A 21,206-nucleotide genomic window follows, 5' to 3' on the forward strand; every position below is an offset into this window, starting at 1 on the left:
AAAAGGAGACAATGGACCCCCTGCCTAGGACATGCCCGTGTTAAAACGACTAGTCACGTGGCTATTGAAGTAACTAGCTCCCACCCTAACTGATGGGTAAAATCACTAGTTCGGTACTGTCTCCTAGAACTGCTGGGTAGCTTAAGTCAGATTAAGCAACTGTGCGAATACATATAAAACGCATGTGACAAACTATAATGAACTTAAGAGAGTTTCGTCAAGTTTCGTCAAGTTTCGTCAAATTTATTTGCTTAAGGCCCAACTATAATATGCATAAGCTAGCTTAAGGTAATGTCAAAACCGAACGAAAAGTCTGTCAAATGCTTAAGAAAATCCGAAGGTAGCCATAATGTACTTACGTGCATTCAAAACAATTTAGCCCCATTTGCACATTTATGTGCAACACGTAATTAAATAAATACGTATTTCTTATTATTTTATTAAAACAAATTAATTTTCTTCATCCTTTTAATTTTTTCTTTATTTTATTTGTATAAAATAAATAAACAGCTGATTCCGTACGGAATGTGCGACCAGCTTCGCTCTTTGCTTAAGCAAATAAAATTTGACGAAACTTGACGAAACTCTCTTAAGTACATTATAGTTTGTCACATACGTTTTATATGTATTCGCACAGTTGCTTAAGCTGACTTAAGTTAGTGTATGCATATTATAGTTGGGCCTTTAAGCAAAGAGCGAAGCTGTTCGCACATTTCGTACGGAATCAGCTGTTTGTTTATTTTATACAAAGAAAATAAAGAAATAAATTAAAATTTATTTATTTTGATAAAATAATAAGAAATACGTATTTTTTTAATTGCATGTTGAACATAAATGTGCAAATGGGGCTAAATTGTTTTGAAAGCACGTAAGTACATTATAGCCACCTAAAAGTTTCTTCGGATTTCCTTAAGCATTTGACAGACTTTTCGTTCGGTTTTGACATTACCTTAAGCTAGCTTATGCATATTATAGTTGGGCCTTTATACTTGATGCAACAAATTATTATATAAGTTTGTCATTCCGTTTGTAATTTCTAAATTTTTCATTTGCGATCCCAAAAAGTATATATATTTTGGATCGTTATAGATAGCGAAATCGATATAGCCATGTCCGTCCATCCCTCTGTCCGTCTGTATGTTGAAATCAACTTTCCATAGCACCCAAATAAATTACATACATGTTTCATACATCAATATATCGGGAATTCTTCCGGCTCGGTTGCTATTTAAAATTGGTCCATAAATGGCTGAGATATAAGAAAAAACAGGGATAACCTCGATTTTTGGGCTATTTTTAATCTATATCTGGATTACTAAGTCATTAATATAGATAATATGGATATCCAATGATAGATATTTCAAAGTCCATTGCAACGATGTATATAAGGCTATAAAAAAGTTCACCAAAAAAATTTTTTGTCCCACAATTTTTTTCCTTAAAAATTTAAAAAAAAAAAATTTTAACAAAAAATTTAAAAAAATAATTTGGAAAAACTTTTTTAAAATAAATTAAAAACAATTTTGAAAATAATTTTTTTTTCAATAAATTTAAAAAAATATAATTTTAAAAAAAATTTCGAAAAAAAATTCTAAAATACGCAAAGATGAAGTCTTGTAGAGTTTATGTTTTGAATATGGACCTCATGGGACCACTAGGGGCGCGAACAGGGGTCCCCAAATTAGGAAACCTCGGGTATATTACATTTTTAAAACGATCTTATTACTTCGTTTGTGTTCCGAGTACTTATATAGAATCTCCTAGTCGAGCACTACAAAAAACCTCATCGTAGCTATCAATTATCTCTTATAGCTTAGGAGATATTCGCATTTGGAAATTAAATTTTCAAAATTTACTTCAAATTTAATAACAGATTTTCTTTATTGGACTAACAACAAATGTATGTGTCAAATAAAAAAGAATTGTTTAAAGATACTGACAGAGTTTAATGTTAGTATATGCATTTGAATTTTAAAAATGCGATTTTCTCTAGTCTTTTGGGATAAAAAGTACTTTTTTTTCTTTTTAAAGAATTTGTATTTTTTGAAAACCTCAAATATTTTAAATGAAAAAATAATGAGGGGACATTATTTTTTATGAAAAATTCCACTTTTAGGGCAAATCTAAATTTGGTATCCCAACTAGGGTTTTTATCCCGGGAATTCCCGGTACAAATTTCCCGGGAATTTTGTCAATTTTTCACTACCCGACTAAAAATCCCGGGAATTAAAAACTGACGAAAATACATAGAAAACAAGTTTTGCACCAAAAAAAAGTGAAACTTTTTTACAATTTTTTGCTTATATCTCGGAAATAATAATATACCGTATATTATTATTTATTTGTGATTTTTCGTATGAAAATTTAAAAAGTGAATTCATTATTTATTTCTTATTGAATTATTCTAATTGCTTTAAATTTCTTCTTCAAATCCATAACAAAATAGCTTCAAAACTTTATTGAATGATTAAATTTTTCTTCAATTCAAATCTAGTACAAATTTTTTCAATTAATTTTGTAAATGATTTTATTTAACAAAAATTTAATCATTCAAAGTTTGAATAAATTCTATTATTAATTCAGTTTAAACAAAGGCTTTAGAATGAATCTAAAAAATTAAATATTAGTAATGGATTTATGGAATGAAGTGTTGATATTCTTTAATTACGGATTAAGATTTTAGTGAATTAAGCTCAAATTTTATTAATTCGAAGCTCTGCTATTTATTAATTATAACACTAAGATTTTATATGAAATTTGTCTATAATATTCCTAATTTACAGTATCATTATATATTTCGGGAATAGCATTATATATTTCCGTAGTAAAAAATTTCCCGATTCGCGGGAATCAAAAAAGGTCGGGAAATTAAAAACCCTAATCCCAACATTGGGATTTTAGAACACTAAGCCAAAATTAAAAATTTCTTTAAAAAATGGATTAAATTTGAAGGGCAGGGCCTAGGTAAACCTCTATTAGAATATTTTAGATGTTTTCTATTTTAAGACTGTCCCTGTAGATCTGTAGATAATGTAAAATCATTGTAAGTTCATGAAGAAACTTTTTTAGGAAAAAATTTCGAAAATTTAAAATTTTCTCAATTTTGAAATTTATGCCTAATTATTATTTTTGGACTCCTAAACGATATATTATGATCTTTTTGTTTATTATGTAATTAATAGGACAATTTTAAATAAAATCGATATTATGAAAGAATCAGAGGTCTAAGAGATATCCTTGATTTTCATGAAAATAAGTTTTTAGTGGCAAAATATTCAGCAAACATTTGCCAGTTAGAAATGGTAGATTTATTTCTGTTCTGTTCTTAAATAAATAATAGATCCTTACGTATTATTTTCATTCACTATTCCAATCATTCTTTGAGAATCAACAGTATCTACATCAATATCTTAATAAAATCTTATTTTACAATAAGATTTCTTTAATTTGGTTTCGAAAATATTATATTTCAAATATATCTTATTTAATTTTCTCAGCTGTTTATAAATAGGAGGAGAACCAAATAATAGCTTTAGCAGATATTTTAAACTCTTGTTTATCAACTAAACTCATCCATAGTGAGTATGGATTGAATTTATTTTCAAAATATTTTAGTTAAACCCTTCATTTTCCTTTTAGTTTTTCGAAATACCTGTATGTTTGCTTTATAATAAAACTTCCTAGTATCTTAAAAAATTAAGTAAAAACCTTTAAGTTCTTAATAAATTAATATAAAGTAAATTATTAAATGACAATTTAGAAAATTGTTGCTCTTTAAAGTATCAGTCACAGATAATACAGATATGAGTCAGATGGAAAACAAACAAAATGTCACACTCGATTTGCAAATCACAACCATTCAAAATTGTTGTGGAACGTCAAAATAGCTATACGGTTTAATTACTTTTTTGACAACTGTCACTTGTTGCATATCTGTATTACTCTGTGGTATCAGTATTACCTGAAGCCTTACATTTTACAAAATCCTGCGTATTATAAAAAACACTATTTATTTATGCATTTTTAAATTAATTTCTTGAATAATTTTTACTTTAAAGGGCACCCCAACCGTTTTCCCAGCTCAAAGTTTTGATCCCGTTAAGGATGCCCACGATTTGCGTAAGGCCATGAAAGGTTTTGGTACCGATGAGGATGCCCTAATCAATATTATATGCAGACGTTCCAATGAACAGAGACAAGTAAGTGTGAACTCTACAACAACACTTTAGTTTAGATAACAACATTTTTTTATTAATAAAAAGTTTTTTGAAAAGCTTTCTTAAAGGTTGTTGTCTAAACTAAATAACGGTAAATGTAAGAGTATAACAAATTAATTTTATTGCTTTCTTTTTTAGGAAATCCAACGCCAATATAAAACACATTTTGGCAAAGACCTTATCGAAGACATCAAATCGGAAACTAGTGGCAATTTTGAAAAGCTTCTAGTGGGTCTTTTGCGTCCCATTGTCGACTACTATTGCTGTGAATTGAATGATGCCATGGCTGGCATTGGTACTGATGAGGATGTTTTAATTGAAATTTTATGTACTTTATCGAATCATGAAATTCATACCATTAAAAATCAATATTTGAGATGTAAGTATTCGTGTTCTTATTAGGGTTTCTAATTGCGTGGACTATTTTCATTCCCGGGATTTTTTTTTAATACAAAATTAAGCAAATAACCAGTTAGTTTCGGTTGTAATAACAGAATTTATTGCTAATCAAATGATTCAAGACCTCATTTTATAAAACGCAACGACAAACTTTAAACTTATTTTGTATAAAAAAAAATTCAAGTATAAAACCTTTTTCTCAGTATTCTTCATACAAATTGCTTACGTTTCTGAACGCTTCGTTTTATAAAATGAGGCCCTCAGCCTTATTAACCGAATTTGTGAGTTGAGGCTGAAAAATGTTTGTTCCAGTGACAAAATTCCTTTATTTAAATCGTCCGTGTCAACTGAATTTCTATTGCTAGTATCTAAGTAATACATGGATATAATTGAATCATTCGATTGGCATCAAATCATAACGAATCGGACTTTCTGTTCAGAATTAATTAATAAAAAGACTAATGAAATTTCGGAAATTTCCCCATATTTCTAAATAAAATATTCGTGATAAATCCCAGAAAAAATTTCTCGATTAGGAACCCTAGTTGTTGGACATGGGAGAACATTTATTTAATATTTATTTTTATTTCTTTAGTGTATGGTGCCCATTTGGAATCTGAATTGAAATCGGAAACTTCTGGCAACTTTAAACGTTTGTTGGTCTCTCTTTGCACTGCTGCTCGTGATGAAAGTGGCCACACGGATCGTGATGCTGCACAGAGTGATGCTCGTGAATTGTTAAAGGCTGGTGAGTTGCGTGTGGGCACCGATGAGAGCATGTTTAATATGATCTTGTGCCAGCGCAATTATCAACAATTGAAATTGGTGAGTTGGATTTTTTAAAGGGGTCTAAAAACTTTTTATTTAGCATAACTTATAGCTTTATACCTGTAGAAATAATTCGTTAACTCGTGAACGATTGGAGATATCTTAATGAAATTTCCCATAGTCAGTGCAGGAGTGTTTTTGATTTGATTTTTCTTTACATGGGTTCGTAGTTAGAATGTGCACTTCCACTCCGAGACCGCCGGGAATTGGAAGGTAGTAGATTCCACATACGTACGGTTCGACCAAAAAAATAATTTTCCCTATATTGTGTCGTGCTACCGATACTCAAACTTATAACAAATGGGAGCGTGATAGTCGTGTGCTCCGAATGAAAGTGCTCGTATTAGGTATAAAACTGCTTATGTCTGCTGAACAGCACCCGTGGTAATATTTGTAAAATAAGCATTAGCTGCCCACATTCTGACGATGTTCTAAAGCATCAGTAAACCGGGTAACCGTTTCATACCCTATAAGATCAACCGCTCTTCTTTGAACCCAGTCCAGCAGACCAAGTTCTGAAGAATATTTTAGGCATAGTACAAGATAGAGTAGGTATAACAGTCTCCGATTGATTGCTATCGGGAAGAGATGAATTTCATGAGAAAATTTTTGGCAGAAAGTTAGCTTTTCCTTTAAGCAGAGGAGAAATTGAAGTACCGATGTTATTCCGAATCCTCTTGACAAAGGATCAGAAACTTTTGCTGTTTTTTGGGGCATCAAGTATTCAAAATCTTATGCGATTTTCGTAACTAAGCCTTTCGCTATCGAGTATCCTTGTACAGTCACTAATTGCCTGTCTACGAAGATGATCAGTAAAGATCAACTCCGTTTCGAAATGCCATATTTTATGTTCTAACTTCCTCACGACAAGTTCTATTGAACAAACATTTATCCTTTGATTTGCTGGAAATGTTCCTTCTTGGTATGAAGAGTTTCATCCCCAACATAACCGTGTTCACTATCATATCGGCAGCTTTGTCAATGCTATCGTCGAGGCAGCATATCAAAAATAGTTTGAGCTCATTCCAGCGTGCATTACCATAATGAAACACCAAACGTTCTGGTGAAGCGTTCGGGGAATCCCTGAGGGCTGAATTTGAGAATGAGGTGGAAATGGTGCTATGGACAGAATTTCCCATGGTTTAAAGATATCCACACAAGTTTTGGATAAAAAAAAATCATTTTAGTTTTCAAGATAAGTAGTCTCCAACGTTTCTTCAATTTGTGTACCACTTTCAAAATATAAGATTTGTCGAGGTCATCAAAATAGTTATTTTTTGTGAGATGATTTCATCGTTGGAGTCAAATCTATTTCCGTCGAGACATTTCTTCAGAAAATAGTCACTCGTGGCTTATCCGGTGAATAGGGGAAAGAGGGGGAATTTCGTAGCCTATTTCATGGATGTTTGCCATGGAAACTGCACATGTGTGTACCCTTTTGTGCACCCGATTGTGAGCAAACGCGACAGCCATCATGCGGAAAGCTTTCTCAAGCACTTTCAATCTCCGATCGGCCAACACAATATCGAGATTTTGTTCAATTGTTTCGGGACCTCACTCAACAGGGCGTCCAGAACGTATGGCATCTTCCGTGCTGGTACGGGCACAATGAAATTCAGTAAACCACATTTGTATACCCTTCACCTTCGTGAGAAGGGTATATATAAGTTTGTCATTCCCTTTGTAATTTCCACAATATAATTTTCCGACCCTATAAAGTATATATTTTCTAGATCCTTATAGATAGCGGAGTCGATTAAGCCATGTCCGTCTGTCTGTCCGTCATACATCAATATCTCCGGTTCGGTTGCTATTTAAAATCGAGAAAATCGATCCACAAATGGCTGAGTTAAAAGGAAAAAACCAGGACAACCTCGATTTTTGACCTATTTTAATGATAGATATTTTAAAGTCCATTGCAATGATGTATATAAGGTATATTAATTTGGACCTATAATAGGTCACAATCGGGAAACATTTTTTTTCACTAATAAATTAAAAAAAAAATTTGGAAAAAAATCTTAAAAATTTTCAAAAACAATTTTGAAAAAAAAAATTAAATTTCCTTTACCTAAAAATATTTAAAATTTGTATTTTTAACATTAAAAAAAAAATTTGGAAAAAACTTTTTTTTTTTTTTTTTTAAATTGTGAGAACTTTTTTTTAAATTCTCAAAAAACAATTTTGAAATTTTTTTTTGAATTTCATTTACCAAAATATATTTAGAATTTATATTTGAAAGTATAATTTGGTGTCTTTCTATACCACTGTGTGCTGTGCGCCATTTCAATTAGAAATTGAGAAAATCCAAACTTATATTGAGAAAAAGCACACTGTAATTGAGAAATCCAAATTAATATTGAGAAAATACAAATTGAAGATGAGAAATCCAAGTTAGTATTGAGAAAATATAAATTGTAATTCAGAAAAGGAAAGTAATATTGAGAAAAAGCTAATTGAAATAAAGAAATTCAAATTAATATTCAAAAAATACATTAAGAAATCAATTTAATATTGTTATTTCTCAGCATTAATTCGGAATTATTTATTTAAATTTGTATTTTATCAATATTAATTTGATTTTTTCAATATCAAATTGTATTTTCTCAATTACATCTTGACATTAAACTAGTATTGGAATTATGCTTATATTTATAAAAATTACTTCCTTTCCATTTTTTAAACTTTATTTTAATTACAGATTTTCCAAGAGTACGAGCACATGACTGGCCACTCATTGGAGAAGGCCATTAAGAAGGAATTCTCGGGTGATATAATGGAAGGTCTCATTGCCATCTATCGTTGTTGCACCAATAAGGCTGAATATTTTGCATCTCGTTTACACAAAAGTATGGCTGGTATTGGCACCAATGACAAACAATTGATACGTGTCATTATTACCAGATGCGAGGTAATTTGAAAACTATTTCAAAATATTTTAAAGCAAGTGATTAAACTAATATAATTCCTTTTATTAAATAAATTCCAGATTGATATGGGTGATATTAAGACCGCTTATGAGCGCATGTATAGCAAGAGTTTGAAGAGTTGGATTAAGGGTGACACTTCTGGTCACTACAAACATGCCTTGTATGCTTTGATTGGAGAACAACGTTCCAACTCTTAAGATGCAGAAAGAGGAAAACAACATTATACAATTTTTTTTTATTAAACAATATTTTTATATAAAAAGAAAAACATAAAAAAAGATAAAAATATAATTTTTTATTATACAAAACTTATTCCTACTCTTTAAAAATCGAATATATTGTAATTTCTTATTAAAAAAGCAAAGTATTTTTTCATTAATTTTATATAAATCTCTAAAATATGTATGAATAATTGTTTTAAACAAAATAAATCTCAATTCATTGACAGAAGCTGCATTTAAAATGTCATTAAATCCAATAATATTCTATTCTATGCTAATGAAATCCCTGTTACCAAATTTTGTCTTTATAAATTAAAGAAATTTAATTTTTACTTTTTCTGTTATTTTTGTCATTTATTCATGTTTTATTTAAATACTGTCCTTTATTATTATTCCTAAAGTAAACATACATAAAAATAAAATAAAAAGTTATAAAAAACTTAAATAAAAAATTTCTGTTTTTCGTTTTACAGACTAACTTAATTATCACTAAAGGAATTGCTTTCAAAACTTAATAACTTAATATATAATAAAACTCTAACTATTGTTTCAAAATTTTCACCTCCACAAAAATGCTATCATTCTTAATATAATTACGCTGTGTTAGAACTGCATGGGGTATATGGAAAAACTGTTTGGTTTGTATATAATCATCACTTTTCTTGCGTACATTCACCGTTTTAATATAATCTTCCGTTTCACCTTGATTATATGTTTGATCGCGTATTACCATCTCAGCCTGCAAGCGACAGGGCCACGATAACAAAGGATCATATTCACCAGCTATAACATTTAAACAGGCTATCATATTGCGTCCCTTCCACGATCCCTTGCCATTCAAATAGATATCAAGCTTTAAGAAAATTAAGCATTTTTATTTTTAAGTTTAAAAAGTCTTTAATATTAGATACTTACTCTTAAGGAGTAGCCAAAGGGTTTATTGGAGAACATGGCACTATGTAAAATGGTATCGTATTGCTTAGCTTCTTCCAGTTTTTTTGAGAAATCTTTAATTCTCCAAATTAAGTGACCTAAAAAATAAAGAAAAATTGTTGATAAAGCAATTCAAAGTATTTTTAATTCGTCTATTTGTGAAAAATGGCCAAAGTCAGCATTTAAAATAAGAAAAAAATTAACAGAGTGATACAAAAGTGAACCAAAAAAATATGCAATTCTGAGTTCGGAAATGCTTATAGTCACGAGCATTCCATTTAGTGAAATAAACGTGGGTTCTACCTTTTAAACAAACATAGATTTGTAAAAATCGGTTGGAAAATGGCTGAGTTACGGTATTTTAAAGTTAGGATGCTCCATAACTAAAGCTAACTATTTTCAAGTATTTGAGAGCATAATGTAATTATCACAAAGTATTCAGAGGTGTCACGAGACAACAAATAATCTAGTTTTATATTTTTCTCCTTTATCGTTTGCTAGCTCTTTTTAAGAGAACTGCCCTAACATCTGATTTAGCATTTTTGAAACGTCAAATTTGACAACTCTGTATACTTTGTGGTAATTATGTTTAACATTTTAAAGGAAATTTGCAAAAAAAATAGAATTTATAGAATAAAAACTTTGCATGTAATTTAGGAAGGAGATTGTGAAATATTTATATCATATTATAGTTGGTAGGATCATGTCTGGACATGAAACTTTAGTACTGCCCATGTACAATAATTTGTAGGGATGTATTTTGTTAGGCGGCATGAAATAACCCCCCACGAAATAATCCCCCAAAAATAAAATGAAAAATGTGTTTAAACTATCGAACATTACGAAAATATTACCTTATAGCAGACCGTTTGAAACCACCAATTGTTTTTGATCACCTTCACTGTGTTTGGGGACTTATTTCATTTTAAAAATTGGGGTTCTATTTCATATGAAATAAGACCCCAATAATGGGGTGTTATTTAATTTCTGTTTGGGGAATTATTTCATTTCGTTGGGGTCTTATTTCATTTTCAAAACTGGGGTTTTATTGCATATGAAATAAGACCCCAAATTTTGGGGGGTTATTTCATTTTATTTTTGGGGTGTTATTTCGTGGGGGATTATTTCATGCCGCCATTTTGTTATGGTATCTGTAGATTAGTTCCGATTGATGAGTTGAGTTGGTCTATAGAGATTTTTGACCCTTATAAGACCACGTCTAAACCGGTATTGTTTAGAAGATCTAGTTGTTATTGTTGTTGTAACAGCTAGAATTATAAAATTTGCCAGTTGAGCTATTTCTACTGGTAAAGATCATAAATCCAAGTGAAAAGTCTGTCATAGGTGACAGATTATTAGAGAGCTTATAGATAATGTGATGACAGGATCCCGAACTGAGGAACTTCTTACTTAACTTTGCGGAGATTTGAGGGTTAGTCACGAACTGCTGGTGCCCACTCGGATAATTCACGATACATTTCTTGTTGGGAATTGTGGAATGCAGGATGTCGAGGAAGAACATGGCGTGACTGACAATGTCGAAGGTTTTTGACAATTCTAGCGTACAAGGACCGTCCTTTTACAAGGCCTCTGCAGCTTTAAGGGTTAATAGGTTAATGTGAATTTTGCCATACGAGCTGCTGGTAGTTGAATGGTCATTTGGGGAAGGATAAAAGAGTATTCGCGTTAGGCAAGAAGAGCGGTACAGGTGGAAAAACAACTCTGCCACTCTCCAAGATGTTTAACATCAACTAAGGTTGTATTACAATTTTTCCACATGTTCTCATTTTCCAACCTGCTGATGTTGCGATTCAGCTGGAAGATCCATGGATCTTTGGACTGCGGATGGAATGTTTGGCTGCACTATTGATAGTTCACCAACAGGAATGAAGCGAGCTTTATTAACGGAACTTTCTCATTCTTCGTGTCGAAAGATCATTGATGTTGCAATCAGTACATTTTCCGAAGCCTGATGTTTCGGATCTGAAACGATGAAATCGATATGTCGATTATAGGTAAGAGGTCTGACCTGCTCGTCAGGTTGCTAAATTGATTATACCAGGACTCACTACCGTGATGTCGGATAGGCTAGCGCAGTTAACCTCATTTAACCTCATCCTCATTTAACAAGCAGAAGGTGGAATCGAGAATTTGTTTTGCCAACAACGCACCTCTATATTGTTTGCCTAGTCTAGTGTGGCGATGCTAATGGAGCTATTTGAAGTTCCCTACACGCAGAGAAAAAATAAAAAAACAAACATATATTTGTTTACTGTAACCATATATATGGTTGATACAATCATGTGAATCATAAATTAAACATTTTATGGTTACCACAATCATGTAAATAGTTACTGTGACTATAATATTGTTAAAAAACTTGTAACACTATTTAAATGGTTACAGTAACCATGCCCAATTATATTTTTTCTCTGCGTGTAGAACCAGACTCATTTCGCCGACCGAATAGGTCCCGATGTCGTGACATTTGGTCAATGACGGAACATTTCACCCAATCTGATCTCGATGTATTGATCCTCGAGGTATTAGTCTCTAGTGTCATGATGGAAAGGAAGAGCTGTATCTTGCACTGTATTTCGAATTGAATCGTTGCCTTTGGTCTTTGGAGAACGTTGTATCCGTTGTAAGACAAAACTGATGAGAATTTCATACTATACATCAGTTTTGTCTCCTGGACCGCAGCATAAATTTTAATTTCTCAGTTATTATGACTTGCACTTTTGAACTGCAATGTGGATATTAACCCAGGTATCCGGATACATTCGAAGTTGTGCCTCGCGTTGGTGTTTGTTGCTACTGCAGATGTTGTAATGGCTGTTGCGATGGTTAGAGGTTTATTTCCGACACGTTCCAATAGCATGCTGATCAGCAATAGTGGAAGATGTTGCGCAGCTGGAAAATGGAAAAGTGGTAGCGAGTGTTAACACCCTTTCACTAAGTGACTCGGGACATGCCGGTGCATATACTCATGTGTAGTGTTAAATATGGATCTAGTTAATCCCTGGTTTCTAAAATTAAGTTAACCTGTCTTTATTGGTAAAACCTTCAACGTGTAATGTGATATTTATTCTCAATGGAAGCAAAAAAAGAATACCGATGCAAAAAATAATATTGAAGAGGCTTTTAAGAATGTCGATTCAGTCTGATATTGATATATCTTAATCGGTGACTGATTTGAAAGATAATCTATTCTCAAATAGGATCAATAATCCTGCATTGGGATATAAGGTGCAATATTGTACTATAAAATTTGGTCATTAACAGGCATCTCGTGCAATGGAATTCCTACAAAATAGTTGCATACGTGGACGACGTGATAGGAAATTTATCTAACGTTCATCTCAAGACAGTTTTAGCCACTAAGAACTTTCTAGCCCTGGGAACGACAATTGACTATTTGTCAGATTTTTTGCACTACCGATTTTTGTAGGTATTATAACAATGAAGAGGAGGACGAAACTTTAACTCGACATCGTCCTCTGGGTGGATCATTCTATAATGATATTAGGTATCTATTGGCATTGAGCAATTGAATGACGGACCATTGATATTTTCCATCATTTATCTAATTTTTCGCATTATCTGGGGAACATTTGTATTTTCCGACAACACAAAGATGGCAGGTGATAAAATTATCATCTCGAGTTAATAGTTAATGGACCCAAGTGGCCAACGACTTAGTGAGATTTGGCGAACAAATCGAATCTAACTAATCTAAACTACCGGATCACACTTACCTCTCGAATTGATATAACTAGTCAAACGTTGTTGAGTGGCAATATGATTTTCCAAATCGGACACCAGCTGCATTGTGTGATGTAAATCATAATCAGTTTTAACCATTAATTTCTCCAATTTATCACAACGTTCCTCAGTTTCACAAACAATATGCTTCATGCTTTTCACCTCCAGGTCCAGGGCAGCATTCTTGGCAGAATTGTTATCATTGGGAGTGAGTTTTGTGTTAATGTCCACATTTATCTCTTGAAGAAATTTGTCAATTTCTATAAATTTGTCTCTGTAAGGAAATAATTAAAATGTGTTAAGAGGATTACAAAATACAAAAGAACTTTTGACTAGATACTAGAAAAACAACCCTGTTTCAGCTTTATTTGTATTAGAAAGTCTTTGGACAATTGCATTTCGCCCCTTACCTGTTGATCTTCTCATTCTGCACTACTGTTTCCTCCAATTTCATTATATTGTCATTTAAATGATTTTGATGTTGCGTCACTTCCAAGGACATTTGATTGATATGCTTTTCCAGATCATCGATTTCATTTTGAATTTCGGTTTTTAAGGACTACATTCAAAAGAGAAATTAGTTACTTATGCACATGGAAAAACCATAAAATTTTCCTACAAACCTGCGTTATATCGTAACAATAACGAAAATCCTGCTGACACTGCTCCACTTCAAAACAACGCTGTGTGTTTTCCTCTTGCAATTGCTTTTGCATGGATTTAATATTCTCCTCCGTTGTGTGACTCCATTCGTCATGTATTTGATTTTGTTTTCTTAAATTTCCCACATCTGTGATCAAATGCAAACGCTGGCGTATCTCTTCATTTAACACTGATCGCAAAGTGTTTATTTCATTCTCCACCACTTGCACCCGATGATCGACCTGTTGATCTACTCTCTCCAAACTGGCACTTCTGCGTTTGTTACGTGGGCACTCCTTGAGATGGGCTCGCATACGTATTCTGGGCACAAATACATTGCAGGTATTTGGGCATTGTTCCAGCACCTGGCCACAGTGTATTAGATGTTCCTATAGGGTAGTTATTTATGTAGAAAACATAATCAGTTACAACAACCAAGAGGAATTTATAATGATGATTACGGTTACATTAAATATTAGTAAATATTTTCAAGTTTATTAATAAACCAGCAACAAGTGTATGTTTCTGCGAGTATGTGTACATATTTTTAAATTCGTTCCTTATCTTATCTGAGGGAGGTGGAATGTGTTGGGGTGTTTGTTGATAAATAATAAAAAATAAAAGCAAATGTTTGTGGTTGCTCATGTTATCCATTTATAAAGCTTATGTTGGCCCTTTTAGTGTTTTATTTTTGGCAAATTTATGAAATGGCTTTTGTTTATTGATAAAAGTTGACATTGAAAAATTAAACAGCTTTGAAACACTTTGAACGTTATTTTAAACTGAAGGACAGTTTGGACAGCAAATTAATCAAATAGTGACAATAATAAATGGGTGAAAGTCATAAGGTATTTAAACATATCTTGGTTAGAAGGGTAGAACGTTTTGTTTGCTTAAAGTTAATTGAGAGTTCCTAGTGTCGAGATGTCTTGATAAAATCATAATTAGTCCAGAAATTCAAAAACTGTACTGATTAAAAACTAAAGATCCCTTCTTCTGAACTTTGTAACAAAATTTAAACTGTGCTAGAAAGTAATATTTATTTAAAATTTTATTGATCAAGAAGGTTAAAAATTGTTCTAGAAGACGAAAATATATAAACAATTTGTGTTGTTATATTAGCGATATATTTACGATAGCTTTTATTGACAGTTCTTCCTAAATTTTGACAAAGAATATGATATTTAAAAAAAAGGGGAGATGGAAAACAAGTCTAAAAATTATCAATATTCTTTTGTTTTTGAAAGTTCAACAATTTAGTAAATGAACGGGAGTTTTATTTTGACAAAATTCGCTGTAAAGACCGTCGATTGATACCCATTTGCGTGGTACATCGTCTGGTCGATGTCGACGGCGCTTCCATGACATCCTCGGCTACAGCAGCAATATTCTCTGCAGAACAGCTACTCCGGGGTCTGCCACGCCTGGCAGAATCTCGTGTTGTGCCAGTCTCTTCGAGGCGAGCGGCTAAACGTCGCAGTGTTTCACCAGCAGGCGTTGGACGGCCATGAAATCTGCGACGAAATTCACGTTGTGCCAAAGTCACCGACCGATTATTGGTCAAATAAATAGTCAGCAATATTCCGGGCAGATGGAAAACAAGTCTAAAAATTATCAATATTCTTTTGTTTTTGAAAGTTCAACAATTTAGTAAATGAACGGGAGTTTGATTTTGACATCGTATTTTGTACTATCTTATTCCCATTTATGTCCTTAGTTTAATTAAATTAAAGTAACAATGTCTACTTCTTATGAATATTCCATATTAGGGTGGCTGTTATTCACATTTTTGGATTTTCGATGCTCCCAAGGCACGGTGGTAAATTCCGGCCAAAAATGTTTTTTTTTTTGTTTTTTTATTTTTTATAAAATTTTGATGGTAAATTTGTCTTAACAATTTAAAGTAACTATATGGTTATTTATAATGCTGTAAAGTCAAAGGTTTTTTACTTTTGAATCGAAGTAGCCTGTGCTTTTTTCTTTAAAGTTTTTTTTTGCAAATTAGCACAGATTTTATAAAACAGTTAGCACTTAACCATTCCACGTAGTTATTACGGATTTTTTGCATGTTCTTTTTATATAAAAGTGAAGTGATTAGGAACTAGTTTTAAACCAATAGAAACAAAATAAAAAATTATTTGGCCAACTCCTGTATGTAATTTCTAATGTTTTTTTTTCGATCACATATTTTATTCTTTATTTTAGGACTAAATTTCAGCCACTTACATGCAATTTTTTTGATACTTTTAGAACGTCCATGCTTTTTTGGCCAACCCTGTATTAGAACATCGAAATATTTATCGATCGGTTATGTTATTCTTAATACAAATACCAAATTTCAAAAATTTTTATGAAGAAAAAAATAAGTTATGGATTTTTGGCCGGAATTTGGCCGTGCAAGGTCTAAATAGGAATATTAGAAAAAAAAATATCTTCAAAATTTTGGTGATAAAATAAGTGTGTTAAAAATATATTTCCCGAGTTTGACCCATTTTAGGTCTGAATAACTATGAATTTTTAATGGTTTTTAAGGATGAAAAATTGTATTTCTTTAATTAATTCAGTTCTTTATAGAATGAAATAAACAATTTAAAATAACCCAAATTGATAGAATCATACATAACAAAAAGCAATAACTAAAATTTACTTAAATTTCCTTTACTTACTTCAATTTAACCTTCGCTTTACCAAAGGTTTTTTATATACATAGTTTACCAATACCCACCCAGGTGACAATACACTTTTATAAATATATGCGACGAACGAAATTTTAAAAAATTGAAAAAACCTTATAAAAAGTTGAAAGTGTTTCTATTAAATTCTATAGAACTCTAGAATTTGTTCAGTGAGTACAAATTTCATTTAAATCGAAACAAAATTAAAAAAAATATTAAACCAATAAAATCGATGTGGTCACCCGGGTGGGTATTGGTAAAGCGAAGGTTAAACTAAATATGAATAATTTTCATAAGTTAATAAAAAGTAAAAATTTCTTTATAGACACTATTCTGTGAGAATACTGTCGAACTGCCCTTTACGAAGCATACCCTGCTTCCCATCTTCATGAATCACTTTCACACTAACATCATGTAGGAATCTTGATCTAGAAAATGCAATATACATTTGGCCATGGCTAAAAGATAGATCCCTATCTTTTCCAACGTCTGACCTTGTGCTTTTTATTGTTTTGGAAAATGCCAGCCTTATAGGGAATTGTGTTCTGCGCAACAGATTCTATGTCAACAGATAGCTTCAGAAAGTCGTGAAAAAGTAAAATCCCCTTACAACAAATAGTGAGTTATATGGAGAAATATTAAAAACGGAAAATGCCACACTGCTCCGCTCAAAGGCCAAAAAATCTAGCTCCGTTACGATCTTCCGCAGAGAAAGTACTTTAAATATGCCAAATTTCAGCTTCTTATGTCATCAGATGGCTTCAGAAAGTTGCGGAAAGAGAATAGGACATACTAAGAAATTATATACACACCGTTACAAAAGTATACATGCGATCGACTTATTGGTATTTTTTTAAACATCTATATATTTAAAATAAAAATATAAGGCCTGACTCTTTCATTCACTCATTCACTGACTCATCAGTGAGTGGGTGAGTGAATGACTGAGTCAGGCCTTGAATTTATACCCGACACCACCATAGTGGGGAGGGTATAATGAGTTTGTACAGATGTTTGTAACGCCCAAAAATATTTGTCAAACACCCACCTTAAAGTATACCGATCGACTTAGAATCACTAGAATCTGAGTCGATTAAACGATGTCCGTCCGTCTGGCTGGCTGGTACATATTATTTTTTCGGCCCAAAGACCAATCCTATTGAAACTAGCTGAAATCGGTCCATTATTTCACATACTCCCCATACAAATGTCCTTCCGAAATTGGTCTTTATCGGTCATAAATGTTTAATTTATATATGTATCTCCACAAATTCCGCTCCAAATAAGTTTTATGTATACAAAATTCATGTCACCAAATTTTGTTACGATCGGTCCATAATTAGTCATAGCTCCCATATAGACCCGCTTCCGAAAATCACTTTAACGTGCATAAATCGCTTAAAAATGTTGGTATACATACAAAATTCAACAAAGTTAACTTTAATATAGACATAAATCACTCGACCTAATTTCATGGTGTTTGGTCCATAATTGGTCATAGCCCCCATATAAGGCCCACTTCCGAAAATCACTCAAAAATATAAATTATTGAAATTTTAAAAGAAAAATGTTTTTGCTCTTTTACTTAGTGTAGGGTATTATATGCTCGGGCTTGACCGACCATACTTTCTTACTTGTTTTATAAAATAGATGTTAAAACTTGAATTAAAAAAAAATCTCTCACTGGTTGTAGATGATGGAGATATCGATAGTAAGGCATGATAAAGAATATCAAATTTCTCAGTTATAGAACATTCTAGAAAAAACGGTCATTTGCAAATTCCTCATTGTCAGCTTCCGTACTATGCCTCCAAAAACTATTGCTAGAAGGGAATGTTTACGAGTTGAGAAATAAATTGTGTGGGTTTAAAACTATTATTCTATATAAAGTTTAAAAAAAAACAAATTTCGGTTAATCGACACAAATTAATCGGTTTATTTGTTATTTGAAAAATTTTGAGTTTTTGGAACAGTTAACCGACCGTAATTTTCCAGAATTTAAAAGGCGACCAAACCGGAACTATAGCCGATATATTGATGTATAAATCATGTTGTAAGTTATTTGGGAGTTTCGGAAAGTTGATTGTAACATACAGACAGAAAGACGGAGATTGCTATATCGAGTCCGCTATCTATTACGATCCATAATTCCATAATTAGTCATAGCTCCCTCTTCCGAAAATCATTCATGAAAATAAGTTATAGTCGGGCATGACTTTTCTGCTTGTTTTTATCAGATTTTTTATAAGTAAAGCTGATGCAAAAAATAAAAAAAAATCGCATTTACATACTACTTAAATGCAATAAAAAAATAAAAGTTCAACTTTAGCTTCAAATTTCTCAAGAACTGCTTAACCGATTTTAAAGAAATTAAAACTGTAGAAATACTCAAGAAAATATCCTGCGCAACTGTGTTGTGTATCTTTTGAACGAGGTTTTTGTCATAGAGCGGAAACTCGAAAAGAACTCAAACCAAAAAATTACTCAAAAAAGTTACACGTACGAGTATGGTTTTTGTTTTCACATAGTTTTTTTACTAATACATACTCACCACTTAGGTTTTTGACAACTGAGTTAGGTCTTTGACAGGAGAGTTTCCGCTCTATGTGTTTTCTCTATGGTTTTTGTTTTCAAAAACTTATTTGTCATTTATTCTCACTTAGTTATTGAACATTATCGAAAATATCAAATTTTGTGCTAACAAAGAGATATATACGGATAGTTTAGCTTTACTTGTTTAATTTGAAGAAAAGTGCAGCTGAAGCACACCAATTGCTCCGCAAAGCTTATGGTGTATGTGTTCCACTGATTTCAACGTGCGAAATATGGTTTGAATGGTTCAGTGGTAACACGGTCGTGACACGGAAGACAAATATCGCCCAGTCCAGCAAAAAAAGTTTGAAAACCAAGAATGGGAGACATTACTCCATGAAGATTGTTGTCAAACTTAACAAAATCAGTGGTAGCTCAATCAGCAATTTCAAAACATTTGCAAGCAACATGATTCATCCAAAAGCAGGGAAATTTGGTACCATACGAAATGAAGCTAAGAGATCTTTAAAACGGATATTGTATGTCTGAAATGCTGCTTGAACGCTGTACAAGAAAATCATTTATGCACCGAATCATTATTTGCGATGAAAAACGGATCCATTACGATAACCTGAAGCATATAGATGTATGTGAACCTCGGACAACTAGCCAAATCGACTCCAAAGCAAAATATCCATGGTTCTAAGTAATGCTCTGAATTTGGTAGGACTCAAAGGGTCCTATCTATAATGAGCTGCTGAAATCTGGCAGACCATCACCGAAAAACGCCCAGAATATACGGCCAGACATGAAACCGTAATATTCCAACATGACAACGCTTGGATGACGAGGTTGGGAAGTTTTGACTCACCCGCCTTGTAGTCCAGACCATGCCTCGAGATCATGACTGCTATTTGATTCGATCGATACAGAACGCTCTCTCTGGGATACTATTTACTTTTGAGCAGAGTATCCCATATTGGCTTTATTTGTTCTTGGTTTCAAAAGAAGAGAAGTTCTTTAGGCGCGGAATCCATATATTGCCAGAAAGATAAGAAAAGATCATAGTTGACAATGCCAACTTTGAATAAATAATTTATATTGTACAAATGTTTCAAAATAAAAGCTAAACATTTTAAATCCCCAATTTTGACCACAGACATAAATGGGTTAACAATGCTCTAGAAAGTGAAAAATAAGAGCCGCCCTATTCTACATCGATGACTAATACCACCTTTGTCACTATCTTAATAATGTCAATTTAATACATACGATTATTTAGTAGTAACACTTGTTGCCAATGTTGAAAAAATAAGGAAAATATTTATTTAAGTATAATGTTTGTAAACTTCTTCACTCACCGTAAATGTTTGTGAATCAAACCATTCATTGCAAAATAAACAAGAAGATTTTTCATACTTTACAATTGTTGTTGAACCGGAAGTTGAGGGTTGTAGACGTTCACCGTTATTTATATTTGAACCATTCATTGTCGAAGAAACGTTATAAATATAAAATTTCTTTTAAACGATTTGCAGAAACACACTACCAGAAATATTTTCTAATGTTTGCACTTGTTATTAGCAAATAAACAAATAAAATGGTCAAAACAATATGAGATATCTTATCAAGAAATTTACTACAAATGTATGTTTTATTATTATGATTGTATTTATTTGATTTCTTTTAAACAATTATCACTAGATAAAGTCAATGATATAATTTGGCACAATAGATTTTTGGTTAGCAATATTTATTTCAGTTTTTTTTACAATTATTTTAACACTATATCTTTTTACACTTTAATTAACTTCCACATTTCTTGTACATATTCTTGTGCATAAAAATGGGTGTAAATCGAAAATGTATTTCATTAATTGAAAATTATTTTTTTCTCTCTCGTTTTAATCAGCAGCACAATTTAATATTGACAATAACTAACAAATGACTACAACAAGTGCGAGCAACTAGCGACTAAATACGAAATTAACACAGAATAAACTAAATGAAATTAAAATCGGTATCAGTTTTTTTTCTTCATATCATTTTCATTTTCAACTACTA

General features: G+C 32.1%; 2 protein-coding genes across 3 annotated transcripts in view; one reads left to right on the plus strand and one right to left on the minus strand.

Moving 5' to 3' along the window:
• AnxB11 (Annexin B11) overlaps positions 1–9,047 on the plus strand; it is a 34,983-nt gene extending 25,936 nt beyond the window's left edge. For both annotated transcript variants that reach the window (XM_065506729.1, XM_065506730.1), the window contains 5 exons: positions 4,059–4,199; positions 4,356–4,596; positions 5,212–5,441; positions 8,146–8,355; positions 8,434–9,047. In XM_065506729.1, the coding sequence (XP_065362801.1) occupies positions 4,059–4,199; positions 4,356–4,596; positions 5,212–5,441; positions 8,146–8,355; positions 8,434–8,571 (960 nt within the window). In that variant the 3' untranslated portion in view covers positions 8,572–9,047. The remainder of the gene's footprint in view (positions 1–4,058; positions 4,200–4,355; positions 4,597–5,211; positions 5,442–8,145; positions 8,356–8,433) is intronic.
• Positions 8,917–20,799, minus strand: Traf-like (TNF-receptor-associated factor-like). Its single transcript, XM_065506731.1, has 6 exons — positions 20,504–20,799; positions 13,917–14,324; positions 13,704–13,852; positions 13,287–13,567; positions 9,511–9,626; positions 8,917–9,448 (listed from the first exon to the last, which is right to left on the minus strand). Exons 1-6 carry the CDS (start codon positions 20,630–20,632, stop codon positions 9,137–9,139), a joined length of 1,395 nt encoding a protein of 464 aa, XP_065362803.1. The 5' UTR covers positions 20,633–20,799; the 3' UTR covers positions 8,917–9,136.
• Between the last annotated feature and the right edge of the window lie 407 nt (positions 20,800–21,206).

Source organism: Calliphora vicina, chromosome 4 (assembly GCF_958450345.1).
Source record: "Calliphora vicina chromosome 4, idCalVici1.1, whole genome shotgun sequence".
NCBI classification, from domain to species: Eukaryota; Metazoa; Arthropoda; class Insecta; order Diptera; family Calliphoridae; genus Calliphora; species Calliphora vicina.

Excerpts from the sequence above, each read along its gene's own strand:
- Traf-like (XM_065506731.1), bottom strand. The coding sequence starts at position 20,632 with ATGAATGGTTCAAATATAAATAACGGTGAACGTCTACAACCCTCAACT. Across the intron at positions 14,325-20,503 it reads TTGATTCACAAACATTTACG|GAACATCTAATACACTGTGG; the intron begins GTGAGTGAAGAA and ends ACTACCCTATAG. Across the intron at positions 13,568-13,703 it reads CAGAATGAGAAGATCAACAG|AGACAAATTTATAGAAATTG; the intron begins GTAAGGGGCGAA and ends ATTTCCTTACAG.